General features: G+C 33.7%; 2 protein-coding genes across 4 annotated transcripts; both read left to right on the top strand.

The window, feature by feature from the left end:
• Nucleotides 1–3523: 3523 nt before the first annotated feature.
• LOC103487106 (DNA (cytosine-5)-methyltransferase DRM2) lies at nt 3524–13659 on the top strand. Of its 2 annotated transcripts, XM_008445319.3 has the most exons (10): nt 3524–3802; nt 5090–5140; nt 7798–7923; nt 8302–8401; nt 8540–8586; nt 8929–9045; nt 9193–9292; nt 11164–11258; nt 11407–12144; nt 13055–13659. In XM_008445319.3, exons 2-10 carry the CDS (start codon nt 5138–5140, stop codon nt 13487–13489), a joined length of 1761 nt encoding a protein of 586 aa, XP_008443541.2. In that variant the 5' UTR covers nt 3524–3802; nt 5090–5137; the 3' UTR covers nt 13490–13659. The 2 variants fall into 2 exon arrangements, with proteins under 2 accessions (XP_008443541.2, XP_050940339.1); XM_051084382.1 differs by lacking the exons at nt 3524–3802; nt 5090–5140 and having other exon boundaries at nt 8318–8401.
• Nucleotides 13660–15475: 1816 nt separating this feature from the next.
• Nucleotides 15476–21615, top strand: LOC103487108 (DEAD-box ATP-dependent RNA helicase 46). Of its 2 annotated transcripts, none has more exons than XM_008445321.3 (9): nt 15476–15630; nt 16402–16732; nt 17098–17262; nt 17470–17538; nt 18068–18337; nt 18978–19328; nt 19488–19765; nt 20094–20471; nt 20564–21615. In XM_008445321.3, exons 2-9 carry the CDS (start codon nt 16433–16435, stop codon nt 21087–21089), a joined length of 2337 nt encoding a protein of 778 aa, XP_008443543.1. In that variant the 5' UTR covers nt 15476–15630; nt 16402–16432; the 3' UTR covers nt 21090–21615. The 2 variants fall into 2 exon arrangements, with proteins under 2 accessions (XP_008443543.1, XP_050939393.1); XM_051083436.1 differs by lacking the exon at nt 15476–15630 and adding an exon at nt 15965–15979.
• Nucleotides 21616–23271: the final 1656 nt, after the last annotated feature.

The raw sequence follows: 23271 nt of genomic DNA, 5'->3' as shown, positions 1-23271 counted from the left end.
CTCTCTCTCTCTCTCAAAATTAGTTTTTGACTGCTTCTTTGTCGTCCTTTGAATTAGAATATTGCTTCGGCTGATGCAGGCCGATGACTTGTTTTTAAATGTGAAGGAATATTTGAACAACGCATGAGGTTGGTCAATGGTGTTGAGATAAACACTACGAGGAGGTTTTTAATTGTGTTTCGAGTATAGGTTATTTTCATGTAAGTTGAGGATGAGGAAGAATATATAGGAAATAGCAAACATGGTAGTAAAGATGGATTTGAAATGCTAATATTGTAGTTAAGCAAGTTATAATTGGAAGCTTAAACAATGAGTGAGCTAACTCAATTGAGTTGGGGGACCCGAACAAACCCGATCAACTATCCTTTTTGTGTGATATGAGAATAATGACGGAGTACATAATGAATAATTTTAAAATGGAAATATCTATTTGGGGTGGGGAGTAAAAGCCACCAACCAAGGTCCAAATCTCTCATGTAATCAATGACGTATTACAATGAGTTTGCTCTCGTTACAACAAGAAACATGCAAAATATACGTCTTAAGAGTAATAAAATTTGACAATAATAGAGAAGAATAAATGAGAAATATCTCACTTGAAGTAACAGCCACTCACTATAATCTAATGGTTGTCGTGACTAACATAAATCTCCACTATTCAAGTTAAAGAGGACCCTTGTGTAAAAAAAAAGCATTTCTATATTAATCTCAATCTATCCTTAAATCGAAATTTGGAATGTTAAAATGTTTTCGTGACGTAGTACTTAATTTTTGTGTGTTTTTTTTATTGTTTTTCCTTTTGTTGTCACTTTATTCTCTCACTCCTTCAATTTTTGTCGTTCTTGCTATATAAGTGAAAACTTATTTTATTAATTTCACTCTTTCAACATAAATCGATGAACGAGGTGGTTGTAACTTATAATGAAAATGTTTTGTAAAAACTTAGAACCATCAGCGCGTTGTGGATAAAATGAAAAATAAAAAGTGAAAACATGATACATATATATAGAAAAAATACTTTAAATGACTAAACCGTTGGAAGCGTGGGTACTTTCAGGTATATTTAATACGAAATGTAAATATACCATATATATATGTGTGTGTGTGTGTGTATATGTGTTTTATTGATAATATGAACAAATATGGTCTTTGTCAATATCATGTATGTGTGATGTATATTTGTTTGCATAAATATCTCCCTGTACAAATGAAAATGTAAACAAGTATTCATATATTATGGTACTTATACAGTCATTTTAAAAGAGTTGTTTTTCTATATAACAAAATAACCCAAAGTATTTATAAATATAACAAAACATCGAGCTTATGAGTGACAGACACTAATAAAAATGTTTGTTATTGTTTATCACTTATAATTGTGATATTTTATTATGTTTATAAATATTTTCAACGCTTTTTTCATCTAAAACAATTACCGTCAGCCATATGAGAAAAAGTAGATATATTATTAATTATATGCCCTATATAAACAACGGAAATAATGGAATCGTGATTGATAAAATACTATTAAAGATGTATTATTAGAAATTGATACATTTGAGTAGCACAATTTTTATATTTTCTATATACGATAAAATTCAAACAAATATTTTTTTTCTCTCTCCATTTTATCACTTTATTCCTCCAAATTTGTTTTCCCCACTCAACAAAATATTCAAAAGTAATTTGATGCAATCTCTTCCCAAAGCAACCATATGAATTATAAACAATTAAACTACGACTTAATTATCTACAATTAAAGTTTAAAAGCATGTAATCAAAGTTTATTTGTAACCTCCTATATATATATATATATATATATATATATATATATATATATATATATATATAGATTATTTCAGCTGCATGCCAATCTAAGGTCTGCCATTTTCTATCGCCATCGATAAATTTCACTAGTTTATCAATAATACGTTTAAGCGATAGATTTTTCTATTGATGGTTAGTAGAAATTTATCATGACTATCTTTTGTTGTTATTGAGAGAAGTTTATGATTGATATGAATCTATCAATCGTACTAGACTATTACTATTGATAAACAAAACCTATCGACGATAAACTCTATTGTTGATCGACTCTTATCATTTATAAAGTCTGAAAATTGATCTAAATTTTGTTACATCTACGTTCTTTTTATTTCAATATATTTGCTAATATTTTGAATACAATTGCTATATTAGTTATAACCTTAAATTTGACTTTAAATTATTTATAAAAACGAATTTTAATTTGTTGAATGTTGCAATAACTAAATTTGACTAAAATAATAGTCAATGCAAATATCTAAAAAAACAAGAGATAGGAAAGTGCATGTACTAAATTAAGGGTTTCTGAACCAAATAAAATTTAATTGAATTATGTATTTAGAAGAAAAAAAATATTAACATTAATACATTTTTATATACCAAACAATTGGTTCATGAACTTCTAAAACGAACTATATTTTAAATTGCATGTTAAACCATATTTAAAAGTACAATAACTAAAAAGAACATTTCAAAAGTAAAAAATAAAAATAAACCCACACTAAAAATGATGAAAATAAACTAAAATTTAAAATATAGAGACAAAATCGAACATTTTAAAGGTAAACTAAACTTAACAAAACCCATAAACATAGATACTAAAGTAGTATATTTATGCTCTTGAAAGCAACATATAAATATCTATTCAGATGTAAGTAGATGAATAATTGTTATATGCATGCATCAAGTTATTTGTATGATGTAACACACAATTGTATAATTGAAGTAATTAGAAAAGTACATAAAATCACGTTGCTAAATCGATATAGAACAAAAAAAAGAAAGTATTGATACGAAAACAAATATAACAAGGATTTGCACATTTTATGTAATATATGAAAACAAATATTGTTTTCTTTAAAAGATATGAAAATAAATATTAGAATGAAATTATTTGACTTAAAAGAAGAATGAATTAAAGTCATTCAAAAAAGACCATCGATGCAATGATATATAATCAATACAAAGATTGCCCACCCCAACAAAATTTGTAAAACAAAAAGAAAAAAAAAACAATTAATTATCAAATTAAATATAACTGTGATACGATATTCAATATAAAAAATTAACAAATTATCTTCAAATATCATAAATTTTATTTTTTAGTGATTTTATTAAATAATTTATAATTTTTTTCTATATTTTAAAAAATCTTTATATTGATTTATAAATATTTTTAATTTTTTTAAATATGAAAAAAAAAATTAAGAGTAACAAAAGAAAATAAAGAATTTGTTCATTTGTTCATTTTTTGAAAAAACTATATTTAAATTTATAAAGAATATTAAAAGTTCCATTTGGTGTAAAGAAAGATAAAATGGAATTATTTCCTTTTTGGTGAAAAATAGTCCGTGACATAAATAAATTATTATTTTATTTACGTACGCCCAGACAAGGCCTGACAAAGTAGGCCCCACTTTGATTATATTATATTATTTAAAATTTTATTTCGAAGAATAAAATAATTATCAAACGAACCCTAACATAACTCAACCAAACTAAAGTCGTAGAGATCAAAGCGCATGTACTTTAGTTAGAGTGAGAACTGAAATAGCCAATCCGGAGATTCTCCGCCGGAAGACGCCAATTTCCCCCTCCCCCTTCTTCTTCGACGGTTCTACACATGATTCTCTGATTCTCTCCGGCGACCATCTCTCTTCGCTTCTCCACTTTTTGAAGCGTTATAGAGAGATTTATCGCATTGTAATTCCGCATTTCTCTGTGTTAATTTCATCTAAGGAGCCTCATTTTTTGTTAGGTATGATATGAATTTTCTTTTATTGTCTCTATAATGTTCGTTTCTGAATTATCTAGATCTATTAATTTTAATTTTAATTTTAATTCTGTAATTCTGTAATTTGTGTCACTTTTTGCCTTTTGACTATCTTGTAATTTGTGCGTTTTGATTGCTTGTAAGAAGTGGGAACGAGGGTTGAATTCGCTTTGCATGTGAGATTTCGTGGTCTTCGAGTGTGTGGAATTATCTGATGCTTGGGAAATGAGGCTCAAGCTCGTGTTTTTTTCATCATTTCTGCTGGAAATTTAGACGTTTGATTTGTTGGGGCTGGGGTAGGGAAGATGGAGAGTCTTTTCTAGGGGGAGAAGAAAGTGGAAATATAAAAGGGAGAAATGACGGGAGTTTTTATTATTTTATTATTGTTTATTATTGTTTATACTTGCACAAATAAATTTAATTAAAATAAGGGAAATATTAGACATTTTAACCCGAACTTGGCTAGGTGGTTCCATTTTTTTACCCTAAACTTGGATAAGGTGTAATTTTATCGTAAACTTTAAAAAGTGCTGCAAGGTAGCATGTTCTGTAGTAGAAATCATTGGAAAATTATGTACTTCCAATGAATTATAAAACATATATTTGGTAAACAATTGATCGGATATAGATATATGCCACATAGTGAAATTTGTTATTTTTGGTGGAGTTATTTAGGACTTGTTTGGTAATCATTTCATTTTTTATTTTTGGTTTTTGAAAATCAAGTCTATTTTTTTTGTCGTCTTATCGTGACTTGTATCAATCTTAATCAAATTTTAAAAACAAAAACATTTTTTAGAAAAAAATTGATTTTGTTTTTGAAAACATGGGTAAAAAGTAGATACCAAAGCAAAAGATTTAGAAGTAGAAGAGGTTTTTATAGACGTAAGTTTCAAAAACAAAAAACAAAAGGTTACCAAACAGGGACTCAATAGACTAGTTGGTTTTGTGAATTTACCAAATTTAATTTTAGGCAAAACTTGAATTTGTTTAATTAGGGAGCTTTTGGATATTATTGTTGTTAAAACTAATGGGTAAATTTGTAGAATTTGAGAGGTAGTAAAATTTACAACGGTTATGTAAATTTTGAGTCCAAATTGATGAAAATAAAAGTTTAGGGTGAAAATTGATATAACTTTTAAGGGAATTGAAAGAGAACAATTTTTTTTAATATATTCCAACGAACAAACCGTTTTTCTAGTGTACTCTCAAATACAGCTTGTTTGATGCTTGTATCTCTCGCTTCTCAGTTTTAGTTGTATTTGTTTGCAGCTTGAAGGCCCTATCTACCACCAAATCGTAGTCCACCAGAACTCAAGGATGGTATGATTATTCTTTACTTTGTAAAAGAAGTTTACATCCTCAAACACAGTGTGTGAGAGACATGGTTTGTATGAGTATATGTATGCAGTAATATTTCTCTCTTTACTTTGGAAAGCAATTAGTCTTTGGTGTTTACCCCTTGAGTCCAACACTTTTTGGCATAGGACTATTGCTCACAAGTATGATCCTCATCCTTTTGAGTGGCCATGGGGATATTTCTACTGAGTTCCCCTCTTTCTCCCACTTTTTCCATTGTGTAGTGGGAAAGAGGAAACATATTTTTGAGAAGATCACGATGGGGTCGTTTTGGTGACTTTTTTTAGCTAGTCGGGGAGCTTGCTTTCCATCTCTTTTGGGTTCAGTCGCTCATTGTTCGATAGGAGAGTGAAAAATACCGTCTCTCTTTTGTCTTTGATTGAGGAGTTTGTTTTTAGGCATGGGATGAAGGATGTTCGTGTTTAGAGGCTTTGGAGGGATTCTCTTGTCATTTCTTCTTTTGTTGTTTGATGGACCCGTCTCTGCTAGTGAGTTTGTCTTTTTTGCTTTTTGGAGTATAAAGATCCCAAAGAAAGTCAAGTTCTTGACCTGACAAGTCTAGCATGAATGAGTTAACCCTTTGGATCGGCTTTCAAGAAAGTTTCCCCTGGTAGTTGACCTGATTTATTGATTCTTTGTCAAAAAAAAAAAAAAAAAAAAAAAACTTAATCACATTCTTTGGAAATGTGAGATTGCAAGATCTGTTTGGTTTACGTGAGATGAGCCAGTTCTTATGGCTTGTTGAGGTGTGTTCTATTTTGTGAGATATTTGGGCAGAGGAATGATATTGAGGTTTACAGAAGGATCCTAGTGATGGGTTGGCCCCATCTTAGGTTTTGTATTTCTTTTTGAGCATCAATGTTGAAGATTTTGTAGCTATTATTAGGCACTAGTTTGCGTGATTGGTTGGAGTCCTTGCTTTAGGTGAGCTACTTTTTTTGGGGAATTCTTTCATCGTTTTTTTCTCGATGTAAGTTTTGTTTATCGTAAAAAAAATTTGATATTGCTTTTTGAAGAGGATGAACTAAGGTTAGTTAAACACGTGGTCATGCTACTTAGAAAAAATGGATTTTGTTGATGAGTGGATCAAATTTTGAACATGATTAAGTTGAGCTACTTTTTTGAGGAATTCTTTCATCTTTTTTTCCTCGACGGAAGTTTTGTTTATCCTAAAAAATAATTATATTGCTTTTTGAAGAGGATGAACCAAGGTTAGTTAAACACGTGGTCATGTACTCAGAAAAAAATGGATTTTGTTGATGAGTGGATGAAATTTTGAACATGGTTAAGTTGGATTTCATTTGTCAAAATAGCACCAAAATGACAAAGATTTTGTCTAATGAATTAGCACAGAAGGAAATAGGCCAACACTTGGAACAAAGAAACTTTTTCATTACTCTCTTAGTTCTCACTTACTCCATTTTCTTATGTTTTCTAGCTTTGTTCACTTACCTTATACGTGGGGGCACGCCCCCAATTTATAGGCAAGAGATATTTGGGGCCAATCAAAGATATTTTCTTGGCTTCAATCTAAAATATCCCAAATATTTTTTTCATGAAGTCTTTCCTTATCTAAGGGGAGTTTCCTGGAGCCTAAGGAATCATATTCATTCAACATATACAATCTCCTAAATATTTCTTGAGAGATATGTGTAGAACCTCCCAGAAGCTTCTAGAAGAGATAAATGTTCATATTTTATTTTAGTGTGTTCAAATATTCTTTTTTTTTTTTTTTTGGAAAAAGAAACAAACTTCTTTATTAGTAACAAACTCAAAGTACAAGAGAGTTATACATTGAGAATAATAGAGAAGCCTAGAAATGGGGGGAGGGAGAGAGGATCAGTAGGTGCACTCAGACATCTTACCTAGGTTGATACTCCATAGCACTCTCATCATATCCAAAATACAAGAATAATACTATGGTTATTAAAAGACCAAAGTAACAATCAAAATGACAATATAGTCTACCTACAGTAGACTGAAGCAAAGCTGAAATGCAAAAACTTAACGGTATAAATACATATTAAAGCCTGTCAAAACTACAAAAGCACAAATCTTGAACTAGCAATAGGGGGAAACTGTATTGAATCTCTTCAGAAGAAGGCAGTCCAATTGAGGCAGATATCCTATATGGAGTAATCTTTGAATTTTGCGTTTGAAGAACACCAAGCTGCAGCGTTTCTTTTAGAATTGTCTACGATGTCAACCCAATCCCTTCTTTTATCATGGAAGATGTGTTGATTACGTTCAAACCAAATCTCATTTAGAAACGCCTTTATCAAATTAAGCCAAATTAGAAAAGGTTTTTGTTTTTTTTTGTTTTTTTTTTTTTAAATTTTATAAATAGGGCCCCCTCATTAATCGGAACACATTGGCGCTTAGCTGTGTTCAAATATTCTAATTAAACGATAATATAACAATTGATAAAAAAATTTCTTATCAAGTTTACAATTTATTAACAAAGAACATAATGAAAAATTTTATAACATCAAGGGAAAAATTGAATAATTCATTAACTATTGTGTATTTTTCTTTTTAAATATCTAGACAATTAGCTTTTTCTTTTCACCCATTCTTCTTTACTGTTTGGTTTAACTTTCCTCGTACTTTATTTTCTGTAGGCTGGTGACAATTTTGGGGTTGAAGTAGACAACATTGACTGGGACACTGAAGATGAGCTAGAAATTGAGAATATACCTATGGGCTCTCATGCGAGTTTGGCATTTCCTGGTGTGGAGGCAAATATGGTAGGTTATGTCTACATTTGTGGTAAAGTTTGTCTGCGTCGTCTTTCCTCGACTGTTTAGTGGCAGTTTACTTCAAAATCTCCTTGTTTGGGAAGTTCTTATTGAGTAGGGTAACAAACATCAAGTGTTTGATGATATTAAACTATAAGAAAAGTAATTGTGGACCTGTGGTATGTGTTATCTTTTATCTAGTGATAATAATGAAGCTAATATGTGTGTGTGGTAGACAATAAGAAAAATGAAGCTAAAATCATTTGGTTTGAGTTTTCAGTTTGTTAATAGAAGCAAGATAATATTATATTGCAATATCAAGCTTAGATGGATGTGTAGGATTTCGTTGCTTAACTAACTCTAATTTATGTTTTCTTCCTCACGAAGGCAAGCTCATCTGCAGGTCCATCCAACTCTAAGACAGTCGATCATTTTATTGGAATGGGATTTTCTGCAAAAATGGTTGCCAAAGCTATTGAGGATAATGGTAACTTATATTTTGTCTAATAAGATTATGAGAAACAAATTGTGATTTTTCTTTATTGAAGAAAACTTTAGGGATTCCTTTTTCTGTCTTACAATTTCAATAAGCACCTGCATAACTTTATTTTGATGGACTATCCAGGAGAGGAGAACACCGATTCTATACTTGAGACTTTACTCACATTGTCGGTGAGTTTCTCTGATGATTACATACTAGGTTCTCAAAGTTAGTTTTTGTCATTATTTTTTGTAGATGAAAGGGTTCTCTCCCCATAAAAAGGTTGCAGTTAAGTCAATGTTATGTATGTGATCACGGATTGGGAACATAGAAACTATTGTATTTATGAGTAATCTAAATAACAAATTAACAATTCGTATTTTCTTTGCCTGATGAACTGGATTTCCAATGTTCAAGAGATTGTTGAGATCTCAACCATAAAATACTTGGAGATCATTGGCTAGGAGTCATCATGAGTCATGGACCTTTGTTTCTTGTACTTCTATCTCTGACCATTTATTTTCTTCTGGCAGGCTCTTGAAAACTCTCCTCCAAAGCAACAGCACGTCGATACCGACGACTCTTTTTCGGATTATGAAGGAAGTTTTCTGGATGATTTTTCTGATCTAGACAGTGATTATGAAAATGAGGTTGTTTGATTTCCTTTGGTTTCATGTAACAGTTTGCTTTCTTATCACTTTGTGAACAAGTGTCTTGTAATGGTTTGACAAGTTTTTGAGTTGATGCTTCTCCTTGCCACTCAATATTTCGTCATGATAGTTTGATTCATTGTGTAGGCGACTGCAAAACCTGTATCTGATGCTGACAACAAAATGACGTTCTTGGTGGACATGGGGTATTCTGAAGATGAAGCTTATGCAGCAATAGAGAGATGTGGTTTGTACCTCCTACGACTTCTCTAGATTGTTAACAAATTCGTTGCATTCTTCCAGCAATGCTTTGTTTACGAATTTTTTTTCCTAATGTAGTCTTGAACGATGGCTATGGGATAAGAATCATCTTCTTCGAGGTGTGTCATTATTAGGGACGTCATGGATTAAAATGTAGATGTCAAATTGCTATGGGATAAGAAGATTACCTTCTTTAGGGACTCTCATTGTTAGGGACGTCATGGATTAAAATATAGATGTCGATCATGATTTCGGTATTTCAATTTTATGGATATAACGATATATGTTTGAATATTTTTGTTAATAGATGATTACAAAAATTATTTAAATTTAACATTAAGTTATTTTCTATTAGATATTCTATTAAAGTTACCTTCACCCGTTAGCTTAAGCTTTTAGGTTGAGTTGGTGATTTAGGATGGTATCAGAGTAGAAGGTGCTGTGTTCAAGCCTTTGCATTGTTGTTTCTTCCAAATTTAATATTGATTTTCACTTGTTGAGTCTTTCTTCATATTCGAAAGCCCACAAGTGAAGGGGAGTGTTAGATATTCTATTAAATTTGCCTTAACCCATCAACTTAAGCTTTTTAGTTAGGTCGGTGATTTAAGAATTTTACTGCAAACTAAGTTATTGATCCTGCTATTGTTATTACTAATTAGTGTGTATCTTCATATTGAAATTGATTGATGATATTTTGTGTATTTTTATTATTATTCTAATGTTTTGTGGGTATTTATAAAAGATATCAAAGTTGTTTATTAATATTGGTGGATATTTATGTCAAACCCTCTGATTCTAATTATGAATATATTGGTGGATGTTTTAATCCTTGGGACATTTTTAAGATTTGGTGGGAGGAAACATGGTTGTTACTAGCCCATATTTCCATGAGGATGCACATTACATCATATGTATATAGCGTTGGAGACAGTCTCCTTTGAGTGGGCCCCTGCCTTACAAGTTTAAGATTTTACAGTTGGAAAATTCTTCTCTTTTGTCTTTCTTTCAAGTAGGGTGGTGTTGGGATGGCCTAGTTCCTATTCCAAGTCTATTTGATATTGAATGATACTCAAGACTTGGAATATGGAGGATTTGGGAGTACTATTCACCTTACAAGAGGATGATTTTGAAAATTGAGTTGGCTGAGGCTATAATTAAAGAGCAAAGGTGCGTGAAGAATTTGAATGGGAGTGGTTTTTGGGAGGTTCACAGGAGCTTTTCCTCTTTCCATTAAATTATAATAGGAACAAAGTGCATACCTGTTTGTTGACAACACCATTTTTTTCCTGTTTGGGAAATAAGTCTTTTGTTTATGTTAATCGGATTTGGCAGCCTTTTTAATATATCTCAGGATTAAAGATTAGTGGAGGAAAATGATCAGTAATTGATATTTACTGCCGTGGTTCAAAGTTGGAGTGATGGGTAGGCTGTGAGATGGGGTTCCCTTTTTGCGACCTCGTAGTGGGAAATATTCGAAGACACTTATCCTTTTGGAAGAGAATTTTCTTCTTAGGGAGGGAGACCTACCTTTATCCTGTCAGTTCTCAGTTGTAATTTCATTATCAATGAAATTCACATTTCTTCTGAAAAAATAATATTAACCATAATAACTGAAACTGGTTCAAGTGAAACTCTAGTTTAACATACATGGCACCGTGTACCAATAGAAACAGGTATACAAAAATGGCTGCCCAAAAATAAAAGCAGCCAGGCAGAAACGAACATATCTTTTAATGCTTGAAAAGTTGTATCAACTTCACTCATTTATTTGTTGGGTTTCTTTAGTAGGATTCATGTTAGTTGATTATCTTCTAATTTTGGGTCACTCGAAATAACAGTGCCTTTTTAACATTGCAGGTGTGCATTCCTCAATTGCAGAGCTGACAGATTTTATTTCTGCTGCTCAAATTTCAAAGGCTGCTGATGTTCTTCTTGGAGATCTCCCGGATAGGGTAATTTTTCTGTCTTGCGAAATTCTTGATTTTGGCATTATTACAGAAAAGAACCGACTTCAACGTCTCTGTTGACATTATTAAAGGCCTTATTACATTGATAATTTCATTTCAATAGAATATATTGTTGCTTTGATTATTTGAACAGCCAAAGCCGAAGAATCTCAATGGCTGTAGTAAGCTCAATAAGAGAAGACATTATGACTATGATGCATGGAAAAAGAAGAAACCAAGGTGTTTTGAAGACGACGAGGACGAGACAATTCGTTTGCCAAACCCAATGATTGGGTTTGGGGTTCCGAATGAACTGTGCCTTACAGTTCACAGAAAAATTCCAGAGGCAGCCATGGGACCTCCTTACTTTTACTATGAAAACGTGGCCCTCGCTCCGAAAGGAGTATGGAATACAATTTCCCGTTTCTTATATGATGTTGAACCGGAATTTGTTGATTCCAAATATTTCTGTGCTGCTGCAAGAAAAAGAGGCTACGTTCATAATCTCCCAATACATAGCAGATTTCCTCTTCTTCCTTTGCCTCCCCACACCGTACATGAAGCATTGCCTTTAACAAGGAAGTGGTGGCCCTCATGGGATACTAGAACGCAATTAAATTGTTTACAAACTTGCATTGGAAGTGCTCGGCTGACTGATAGGATTCGCAAAGCTCTTGAAGATTATGATGGCATACGTGATCCACCATTACATGTACAAAAATTTGTTGTAGAACAATGTCGGAAATGGAATTTGGTTTGGGTTGGAAAAAATAAGGTTGCCCCGCTTGAGCCCGATGAAGTAGAAATGCTTTTGGGATTCCCTAAGAACCATACTAGAGGAGGTGGAATCAGTAGGACAGACAGATACAAGTCTCTTGGTAATTCATTTCAGGTACCAATCTCTTCATTCTTTTCAGTCTTATATTTAGATTACTCTAAATTTTCTTTTGACTATGATTGTGTAAGATCCCTAGTTAGGATATTAATTTGGTTAATATGGTTATTAGGGGGGATATTAATCACTAAGTTTGTTGCGTTTTTTGAGTTATAATAGCAAGTGAAAGTTACGCCTAGAGGTATGAAGAATTTTATGGGATTTCCCTGGGAGAATTTAGGAGAGTAGCTCTCGCTAGAGGTATGAAGAAATTTATGGGATATCCCTGGGAGAATTTAGGAGAGTAGCTCTCATAAGGTTATGATATATGGTTATTTCGTCATTGGTCTGTTGAGATGCTTCCTAACAAGAATTTATCTGAATTTATTATCATGTAACTACAAGGAAATACCAACTTAAACCCAAGTATAAGGTACTTGGAACCTCCCTCTCGAGTACTTTCACCCAAATCGTAGATCACTCCACATAACAACCTCCTTTACTCTCACTTACCCTCCCTCTATTTATATCAAGTGTAACCACCCTAGTAACCACTCCTACACAATTACTACTACTAACTTCCTATCTATCTAATTATCCTTATACCCCTTAACTAATATCATACTAAAGTACCAAACATATTGCAATATATATTTCTATCTTTTATATATATATATATTTTGGTTCTTTGTGGTTCTTGAGTGTTGTTAGTCGGTATCGAATTGGATAGCTTTTATAGTTGAACATGTGAGTCCAGTTCTGGGGTTACATCATACTCATCGCTCATTCACTTCCCATTAATCCTAGGAGGCTTTGCCATGACCAGCCAAGGCTAGTTGTGGAAGACAACAAGGATTTCAACCAATTGAGTCTTCGATGGTTGTGATATCTTAACGACATGATTGCCTACAACTTTTCCTGGTTTCAGGTCGACACTGTGGCATACCACCTTTCGGTCTTGAAGGACATGTTCCCAGGAGGAATCAATCTTCTCTCTCTCTTTTCTGGTATTGGAGGTGCAGAAGTGGCACTTCATCGCTTAGGTATCCCTCTTAAAAACGTTGTATCTGTCGACATTTCAGAAGTGAACCGAAACATTGTGCGAAGTTGGTGGGAGCAAACCAACCAGAAAGGGACTTTGATTGATCTTGCTGATGTACAAGAGCTAGATGCTGATAGATTACAATACTATATGAACTTATTTGGAGGTTTCGATCTCGTAGTCGGAGGGAGCCCTTGTAATAACCTTACGGGTAGCAATAGGTACACTCGAGATGGACTTGAGGGAAAAGAGTCCATCTTGTTTTATGACTATTTTAGAATCTTAGACCTGGTCAAGTGTATAGCCACCAAAACCGAATGATGATTTGATTGTAAAGCAAGTGAAGCCCCATCTTTCTGCGGTAAAAGAAAAAAGAACATGATATTCTATAGAACAAAAGTAATCTTATTATTTGTCAATAATTACACTGTTGGAAGATGAGGCTTTTAATTCCATCATTATTTGGCCCTTCAGGCCTCTGTTGTTCTTTAGTCTCTGTTGTACACTATGTCTCAATCATTGGATTAATCAACAAAACTGCCCAACTAAAGCAGCAAAGAAGTTTATATATTCTTATGGTTGTCTTTTGAGTTGTTTATGGTTACTACCCTGATTTGTTTTGTGTAGGAGTGAGTATGATAGACTAAAAAAGCGAGTCAACTGACCAGATTAGATTGAAACGAAGGTGGTTGGTTGGTATCTATTTGGATAAAATCCAAAACCAACTTTTTCTAAAGAATAAAATCATCTTACTAACCTACCATTCAATGGCTGGGGTTGGTTTGAGCATTTATTAAATTGATCGTAGTCGTTCAGTGATGGTTCGGCTGAAAAATCGACTCCAATGGATTACCACTCATTCCTAAATGATTTTTCAAATTGACAATTTAAAGAGAACAAATAAAATTATTAACTTAAGATTGTGGGATAGAATAATTTTATTAGATGAGTTTGAGTGAGTTTTTAAATGGACTCAAATGGCAAATAATTACGGATGTCAATGAGTTCAGGGCTAATTATTAGTTTAAGGTTGTATTGTGATAACAATTCTAAAATATTAATTAACATGAAAATTGAAAATTTATCTTATTGATTTAAATGTTAAAGGTTTAATTCTTTTAAATTTTAATTTGATTCTACCTTAGATTTTCAAATATCCCTACAATATCTTAAAACTTAAGAAAAGTCGAAATACTTTTATCATTATGTTTTGGATGAAAATCATTAATAACTTTGTTTTAAAAATACTTATAAACATTTAAATCAACTTTTAAAAGAGGCTATAAAAAAACGTTTTCATCCGTGATAGATCGTAGAAAACATAAGACCTCATTTCTAAATATCAAACTTTCAAAAGCCAATGACCTAATACTCTGTCATTTTCCTTATCTTTTCTCCTATATTTTCTTCTATCTTCCATCACCAAATTCTAAACATTTGTGCTGAAAAGTTTTGACCTGGTGAATCTTTTCTATATATATGTTAAATCTTTTTCCGACACTCTTAATTGAACATCATACAAATTTCTTTAAAATCCTTTTCGATCCCTCTCTCAATTTTCCATTATCTTTGCGTTCGTGAGGAAAGATTATCACTCATCATTTATTTTATTAAACTTTAATTTTTATAAATTGTAATTACTTTATATTTATTCAATTTACGTATGATAAACTTATAAACCAAGATTGGATAACTATTGTTATATTAACTCAGAAACTTCATTAGACCAAAAAAAAAAAAAAAACTTCATTTCAACCACAAAAAATTTTCTAAGAGAGTTGAAGAATCTTAAGAGCTTGTTGATAAGTGAATAAAGCCATAATTACATACTTATCTTCCCATATTAGAATATCTCACTTTAAAGCTAATTGGTTAATCTTGAGATAGTAAGTCCCAAAATTAATTGTTCTTAGAGTTTAGGGTTTGGAAATTAAAATACACATGAACAATCAAAATAAAACTATTATTAAAAATATAACACAATGAATTAAGATATTTAAAAAATTTTACATTTTACTTATGATGAATTCGATAAACTATTATCTATGTTACTAACGGATCTAGTATAAGACAAGTTTGAATCTCTCGATTTTATTCTATTTGTATAATATATATAAAGAATTAAAATAATAAAAGACTTAATAGCTAGTCTAATGATAAAATTGATTCACAGTTAGCCAATTGAGGAGCATGGTTTAGTGATATGAGGTGTGAAAGAGAGAAAGAAAAAATCAAAATTTTGATTAGGAAACCAGAGTTGGAATTACCTAACCATGGTTAGGGTGAACGTGGTTGGCCGCAGCTAAACGTCCAGTTTCTATAAATGGCAATCCGATTCCACATTTTTCGCTTCACCATCTCTCTCTACGCTTCTCTGCCTTCGGAAGCGTGGTAGAGAGATAACACATCGCTATCGTTTTGCTTTTCGATTGGTTTCATCCACGCAGCCTCGTTTATCTAAGGTAACCATCCTATTTTCTCGAATTTCATTCCTGGATTTGCAGATCTAGCGGATTTCCTTTCATTTCTGGTGCTGTTTTCTTTGTTTAGGGTTGCGTCTTCTCTGGGGTTCTTGTTTGGATTGTTTATTTGTTCAACAACTTTGGACTAATGCACGAATTTATGTTGCATGTGCCTTTTTTTGTTGTTTGCTCGTAATTGGCTCTGGAGAATTTTAGGTTTTGTATCTGTTTGCGTTTAGTTTCTTCTTCGTTTTTCAAGAATTCGGCATATGCTGTTGGTTTTCGTTGATTGGATCTCCCTTTCCTAGGCCTCAAACTGTTTTTGTGCTTGGCGGAGGCTTTGAGACAGGTTGAATCTTTTTGGATGTTTCAGTGTTTTCTGTTCGTGCATTAGTTTGAAATAAGGATAGGGATTTTTGGCGGGTTGAGTATTTTCTAGATTTTTCTTAGGTTTATGTTTATCTGTTTAAATGGCCATCGAGAGAGCATAGATCCGGTTTGTTCTGAACTTCTTTAAAAGACGTTGGCTGATTTTCCAAACTTGACTGTTCTATCTCCTGGAAACCTTGGTTAAGTGGGCAGTGGGGAAAATTATAGCCTTGTAATCTCACACTTAGTTCGAAATGTTTCCTCGAGGTTTGCTAATAGTTTTTTTTCACGTTGCTGTGGTTTGGTTATTGCTTTTGCATGTTTTTGAAGAAAAGTAATTCTTAGTTGTTTATTTGAGATTTGCATGGTAATCTCATCTAGTTCTCTGTATTCTTTTCTCAGTCGTCAAGTTATATATCTTCTGTTCTTCGTTATGGCGGCTACTGCTACTGCTGTTTCTGTTGGTCCACGATATGCACCAGAAGATCCAACACTTCCCAAACCATGGAGAGGTTTAGTTGATGGGAAAACAGGGTATCTTTACTTCTGGAATCCGGAAACTAATGTCACCCAATACGAGAGACCTGTGGCTGCTGCTCCTCTTAATTCATCAATAGTGTCCATAAGTTCTTCCGTTCAAATTCAAAAGCCATCCTCGGGCCACTCTTATAATAATAATTTGAATGAAAATAACGATAAGTACGGAAGAGGTTCCCATGCACCCAAACAAGAGGTAGAGTGAAGTATACAAATCGTATTTTTTTTCTATTACCAAGGGTAACCCCTTTTATACACTGTCTATCCTATGGAATGTCGAAATTTTAACTTTTTAGAATTTTCTTCCGCGATCTTTCTGCCACTGAAATTTTTTAAGGACTCTAGCATCAACTCTTCTTACATTAATGTTTTCCCCCTTTCTTTAGAATGAGAGAGAATTACAATTTTGGTTTTACTTCTGTATGCTGATTCCATCTTGCTTGCATGCGCCTTTGTAATATTATGTATGGTTTAGTATTATTATCTAAAAACTCAACTATAATTTATAAATCAAAACGAAAAGTTCTGTTAACTCATTTCCTTGTTCACATGATACGGCAGGTTGCAAGGGGTGAAACCTTTCAATCACATGATACCTCAAATGGAATACACGGAGCACCTAGTACTGGGCATGGAGGAGCACCATTGAAAGGACACAAACCATCAGATGCAGGAAGTGGTTTATCTGCCGACTCTTATCGTCAACGACATGAAATAACTTTTTCGGTGAGTGCACTGTTATTTTTGGGTTATTAGATTATAGTCCTGCTATTATTTCTTTCTTTCTTTATAGGTAATCGGGTTTTCGCTTCTTCTTGGCATTTTTGTGATCGCCATTCTCTTGAAATTTACCTCTATTTTCTGAATACAAATTTCTTAATGTTCATTTTTTTTCTTCTAGTAGAATTGAGTGTTCTGTTAATTGTTTTGTAGGGAGATAATGTGCCGGCACCATTTTCATCATTTGAAGTCACTGGTTTCCCACCTGAGATTCTTAGGGAGGTATTAATTTCCACTTTTTTCTTTGCCTTTGTTGATTTCGATCTTCCTTCGTAGATTAGCCATGGCTGACAATTCTGTAGGCATACTCAGCTATATAAAACAAAAATTTCTGCTGAAAGTTAAGTGGTTGCTGGGGTCATGTTAATTCTTTTTGTCACCTGTACTTTTTTGTCGCAGGTGCGATATTTGCTCCTGGGAGGAGCTAATGTCGTACGCTGTGGTGCCCTCTTTGTTTGGGGGCTTGCTTTAATTTGGAGTGCCCTTTTATGGTGGACCAATTTCTGGGAAGGGCTTTCCGAATCACCCATATTTGCAGCCGGGACTGCCGTTGGTGATGATTCAGTCTCCCACTAGTTTGTACGAAAGAAGAGGCCTCCTCCTTCTGTAGCTTGCAAGCAGCAAGCAATGGCCGCATGCATATGGGGGATGATGCTTCTTCTGGACTTAGCGTATTCTTCTAAAAATCGAAAAATGAAAACCAACCAGATATTTTGAAGCCTCCTCTGCTTAATAGGGGTGACTTTTCCAGGTACATAATGCAGGGTTCTCTGCTCCAACTCCAATTCAGGCGCAGTCATGGCCAATTGCTCTTCAAAGTAGAGATATTGTAGCTATTGCTAAAACAGGCTCAGGGAAAACTCTTGGGTACTTAATACCAGGTTTTATTCATCTCAAGCGCATTCGAAACGATCCTAAGCTAGGTCCGACTGTTTTGGTGTTGTCACCCACAAGGGAATTGGCAACACAGATTCAAGATGAAGCTGTGAAGTTTGGGAAGTCATCGAGAATCTCTTGCGCGGTATGCTTGTTCTAATATATATCTTATTCTTCGTTATTATTTTTTCATTTTGTTTGGAGCTTTGCAATTCCACCTCCAAGTTGTTCTAGTTTGCCCAATTTCCTATGGTGAATCACTAATTTCATCATTTCTAAAATTTGTTTTACATATTTTTCTGCATTGGAGTTTTAGGTTTAGCAACTGCTTGCTTGGAAAACTTTATGGTAATGAGGTGATTTGGTTATCTCTTTGATGACATAAACATTTGGGTGTTTGGGGCAAAGAGTGGAGCTGTTTAGTCTTGGCAACAGTGTAATGATTTAAAAAGTCATGCCCACAGTGAACACTTTGGGGAAATCCACTCCTTCCTCCCTATCTCCCTCCAAAACGCCCCTCATAATGTTCAAAATTTGGAGGATACTTGGGAATTTGAACACGGTGTAATTTATTTTCCTGCATTCATGTGGGGTCCTGGTCTCATTATCTTCTTTTGTGAGGCATTACTTTTAGAAGTACCCCATTATCTTGTGTGCCTTTAGCTTCGGTTCATTTTCCGTTCATTTTCTAACTGCTTGCGCCTTTTAAGCATGCTGTAATTGTATTAATATTGTATCCATTTTTTTATGCAAATCACTCACTGTTCTTATTTGTGATATTGAAGTGTCTATATGGAGGAGCACCGAAGGGCCCACAATTGAGGGATATAGACCGTGGAGTAGATATTGTAGTTGCAACTCCTGGTCGTTTGAATGATATTCTTGAGATGAGGAGAATCAGTCTGCATCAGGTTTCTTATCTTGTACTAGATGAGGCAGATCGCATGCTGGACATGGGTTTCGAACCCCAGATTAGAAAGATTGTAAAGGAGGTACCTGCTCGCCGGCAGACTTTAATGTACACAGCTACTTGGCCAAAAGAAGTTCGAAAAATTGCATCAGATCTGCTTGTTAATCCTATTCAAGTCAATATCGGCAATGTCGACGAGCTTGTTGCCAACAAGTCCATCACTCAGGTATGAACTTAACTGTACGTTTTCTCAATATATGGGATCGTTGTTCTCAGTCTACTTCATTTGGTTGTTTTTATGATTTCTTTTTTAAGCTGTAGGCATTTCATTGTTTGAATTAAAGTCTCAGTTTTGGATTTCGTACTTCATTGATTTGCATGGCAGCATATTGAACCATTAGCACCATTGGAGAAGCACAGGCGATTGGAGCAGATATTGAGATCTCAAGAACCTGGATCAAAAGTGATAATTTTCTGTTCTACAAAGAAAATGTGTGATCAGCTTGCTCGCAATCTTACACGCCAATTTGGAGCTGCAGCAATTCATGGAGACAAATCCCAGGGTGAGAGAGATCACGTTCTTGGTCAATTTCGCACAGGAAGGACTCCTGTGCTTGTAGCTACTGATGTGGCAGCTCGAGGATTGGATATTAAAGACATCAGGTTTGCATCGCCATATATAGTTCATTTTAAAACAAAATTCTATTCTTTATTGTATGCAGAGAGGGCAAGTCATCTTCCTGTAAACAAAATAGGAGAGATTCACAGTTAAATGGATATAACAGGGAACGACAGAAAAACAAAGGATGGTTATGAAATCAGTCGGAATTGAGACCCCACATGGCTGTATTCTATTTACTCGTGGTTTAAAATTTGTAAACTTGGCCTGTTCTGTGTTTGGGGTGGGGATGAGAGATGCAAAAATTAATATACAGGTTTTTTATTAGTGTCATATGGAGCATGTTATCTTACAATCTCTACTTCTTTACAGGGTTGTTATCAACTATGATTTCCCATCCGGAGTGGAGGATTATGTCCATAGGATTGGTCGAACTGGAAGAGCAGGTGCTACCGGCATTGCTTACACATTTTTCGGTGAGCAGGATGCGAAGTATGCTTCAGATCTGATCAAAATTTTGGAGGGAGCTAACCAGCGAGTCCCACCAGAACTTCGTGATATGGCTTCTCGAAGTTATGGAATGGCCAAGTTTAGACGTTGGGGTTCTGGCTCTGATGGTCGTGATGGTGGTCGAGGTGGGCGCAATGATTCAAACTCTGGTGGGAGGGGTGGACGGGGAATGTCTTCCTTTTCTTCCTCCAAGCCAGAACGAGGTGGTGGCCGAGGGTATGACTTCGACTCACGAGATAGGTACTAAATTGTTTTTAATCATTTCTAGGGTTCCCGAAAGTTTTAAAGATCGAGTTGGTGTTTTGATGCTTCTTATTTTTCCTGGTTGACAGGTATGATTCTGGATACAATCGTGGTCGCAGTCGGAGTCCTCCAAGGGGTGGTGCAGGAGGTGACCGAACCAAAAGTTGGAACCGTGACCACAGTCCTCCAGGCTGGAGCCCCGACAGGTCTGCACCAGCACGTGATCGCTCTCCAGTTCGTAGTTTTCACCAATCCATGATGGAACGTAGCAACATTCCACCTCGAGGAATTGAAAATGCTAGTAAGAATGGTTCTGGAAGCTGGAACCAAGTCCGAAGTCGGAGCCGTAGCCGAAGCCGTAGTCCTAACCGTTTTAACCGGGCTCCTCCAGCACGAGAGCGTTCTCCAATTTTGAGTTTCCATAAAACAGTGTTGGACAAGGGAAACTCTGGAGGCACACATGACAACCTAGATAACAAGGATTCAAGAAGATCACCTCGTGATAGAACTGACGGGGGAGGATACGAAAAGAGTTCTCGCTCCTCATATCCTCGAGAAGAAGACGAGGAAGGCATGATCCCGCAAGATGAACAAGGTAAGGGAGCATCAGACTGATAAATAAATATCATCATTTCTAAGGCCAATTCTTCTTGAAAAAGGGACAAGGGTCAGTCGGTAGTGAATGGCGGTTAGTTAGTTATATCGCCTTTTTGGTGCCATATGCTCTCTGATTATATTTTGGAAACTATTAAAAGAAGACCCAATTATTTTTATGCTATCTGAAGTTCCAAACCTCCCAACTCTTTTTGGTTCAAAAGGAAGGGTGTCGCTGCTTATAGGAGTTTTGTGTGTGCCTGAATCCTCTTATAGATATTTTTTATGAAACAGGCTTTTTAATTTTTAATTTTTTTTGGGGGGAGGAGAGAGGTGTTTACAAAAAAGGGGGTTTTAAATTTGAAGAAGAAGGTTGTAGTAGAAAAGACTTAAATTGTAAATGTGGTGATGATGTCTGTCTCAATGAGATGTACATGTTTGCTAAAGGGAGTAAGCTCTCTTCTTCTAAACATTTTGGTCTTTCTGTTGTTGGACTTTGAGAAAGCACTTCGTTTCAATCATTTTTTATTTTATTTTATTTACTCCATTCTCCATTTCTTGGTTAGCTGTTTAGTTTACTCTCATCTACATTTTTTAGATATGTGTTTTCGTAGAAGTCTTTGGATGTTATAACGGAGATATCAATTCTCATTTTTCTTCAAAACTTAATATTTGAGAACCACATTCCTCCTGAATTTTTTTTATTTGGTTTGCTTTTGGATGTATATCTATCGATTATTTATTTTGCATTAATTGAGGGTTTGTATAGAAGAGATTAATTACTAATTAAAAAATTGGGGATGAGATCTCTCACTATTCTTTGAGCTATCTTATCTTTTTACATTTCCAACACTTATGCCAAAAAATGCAAGTGTATCAATTGTGTTTATTAATTAAAAACCAACTTATACTATTAAATGTAAATGTATACGTTGTTTATCAATTAGAAGTCATGTTCAAAAACGAGAAATGTATAACCTTTTTGTGCCTAACATCCTATTTGATGAAATTTTATTTTTAAAAATATGAATTGTTTCCTTACAACTTGTTTAGTATTGTTTCTTATTCTTCTACTAATACTCCACTAAATTTGAAAAACAAAATTAAGGATTAATTTGATCAATAAACACTTCTCAATACAGTTAACAATATTTAAAATGTCAATAGATAAAAATTTAATTTTCTAAATTCAAATAGTTGTTTGTAAATTTTAAATTTTTTGAAATTCAAATAGTTATCCAACTCAGTCTAAATCAATAAATAGATAGACAAGAATTATACTAAAATCCTTCTTGAAGTATCAAAATTATTAGATGAATTTTCACTCAAATTTGCAAAAAGATTCAATAAGCAATTAAATCCAATTAAGGGAAGCTTTTTAATGGGTGACATAAAATATCATAAATTTTGAAACCATTGAATTTACTAATACAATTACTTAAATATAAAACCAGTGAATGAAACAAGAACAAACAAAGTTTGCTCTAAAGGAAGGTCAAACCATAATCACATAAACAAAAATGGTCAACTCCAGCTTAGGTTGATGTATAATCCAAAAACAAAAACAAACATTTGGCATGCATATGTATTTCTAAGCTCTTGAATTTAAATTTCCAACCTTAATCCAACTCAACTCTTAAAAATCTATTTGGTTTGGGTGGTTGGTCGAATTATTTATTTTTCTTTTTTTTTACGGTATATATTTTTAATTAATTTCACATACTTAAATTTATCTTTCAAAATCAATATCTATTACAAACATCGTACTATATATATGTATGGCTTTTGGACGAGAAGTGCTCCAAAAGTCATGAAAAACTCTGTTTTTCAATACATATTAACATTAGAAATATAGTCCGTAAAATAGCAACCAAAATCATTAAAACCATAATTAAAAAAGTATCCTTTTTCTGTAAGGTTTTGTTGGATTTTAACAAATCATTGGAACAACAATTTATCGTACATTGAAAATATTTTAAAAAGTAATGGACTCAAAAGCACTGTACTTATATCTTTGGTCTCAAATAATTTTAATTTGAAGCACTTGATATACTAATTTGGTTGTCTCAAGTACGAAATAGATTTTCTATATGATTGTAATAATTTTCACGAAATGGACTTTTTAAATATTTTTTAAGTTAATTATTGTATATGTTTTAACAGTTGTATGTATCAAGTTTAAAGTATTAACATATATAATAAT

The sequence above is a fragment of the Cucumis melo genome, chromosome 4, assembly GCF_025177605.1.
Source record: "Cucumis melo cultivar AY chromosome 4, USDA_Cmelo_AY_1.0, whole genome shotgun sequence".
NCBI classification, from domain to species: Eukaryota; Viridiplantae; Streptophyta; class Magnoliopsida; order Cucurbitales; family Cucurbitaceae; genus Cucumis; species Cucumis melo.
Note: the sequence above shows the minus strand (reverse complement) of the source record. Positions and strands in the feature narration are given on the sequence as shown.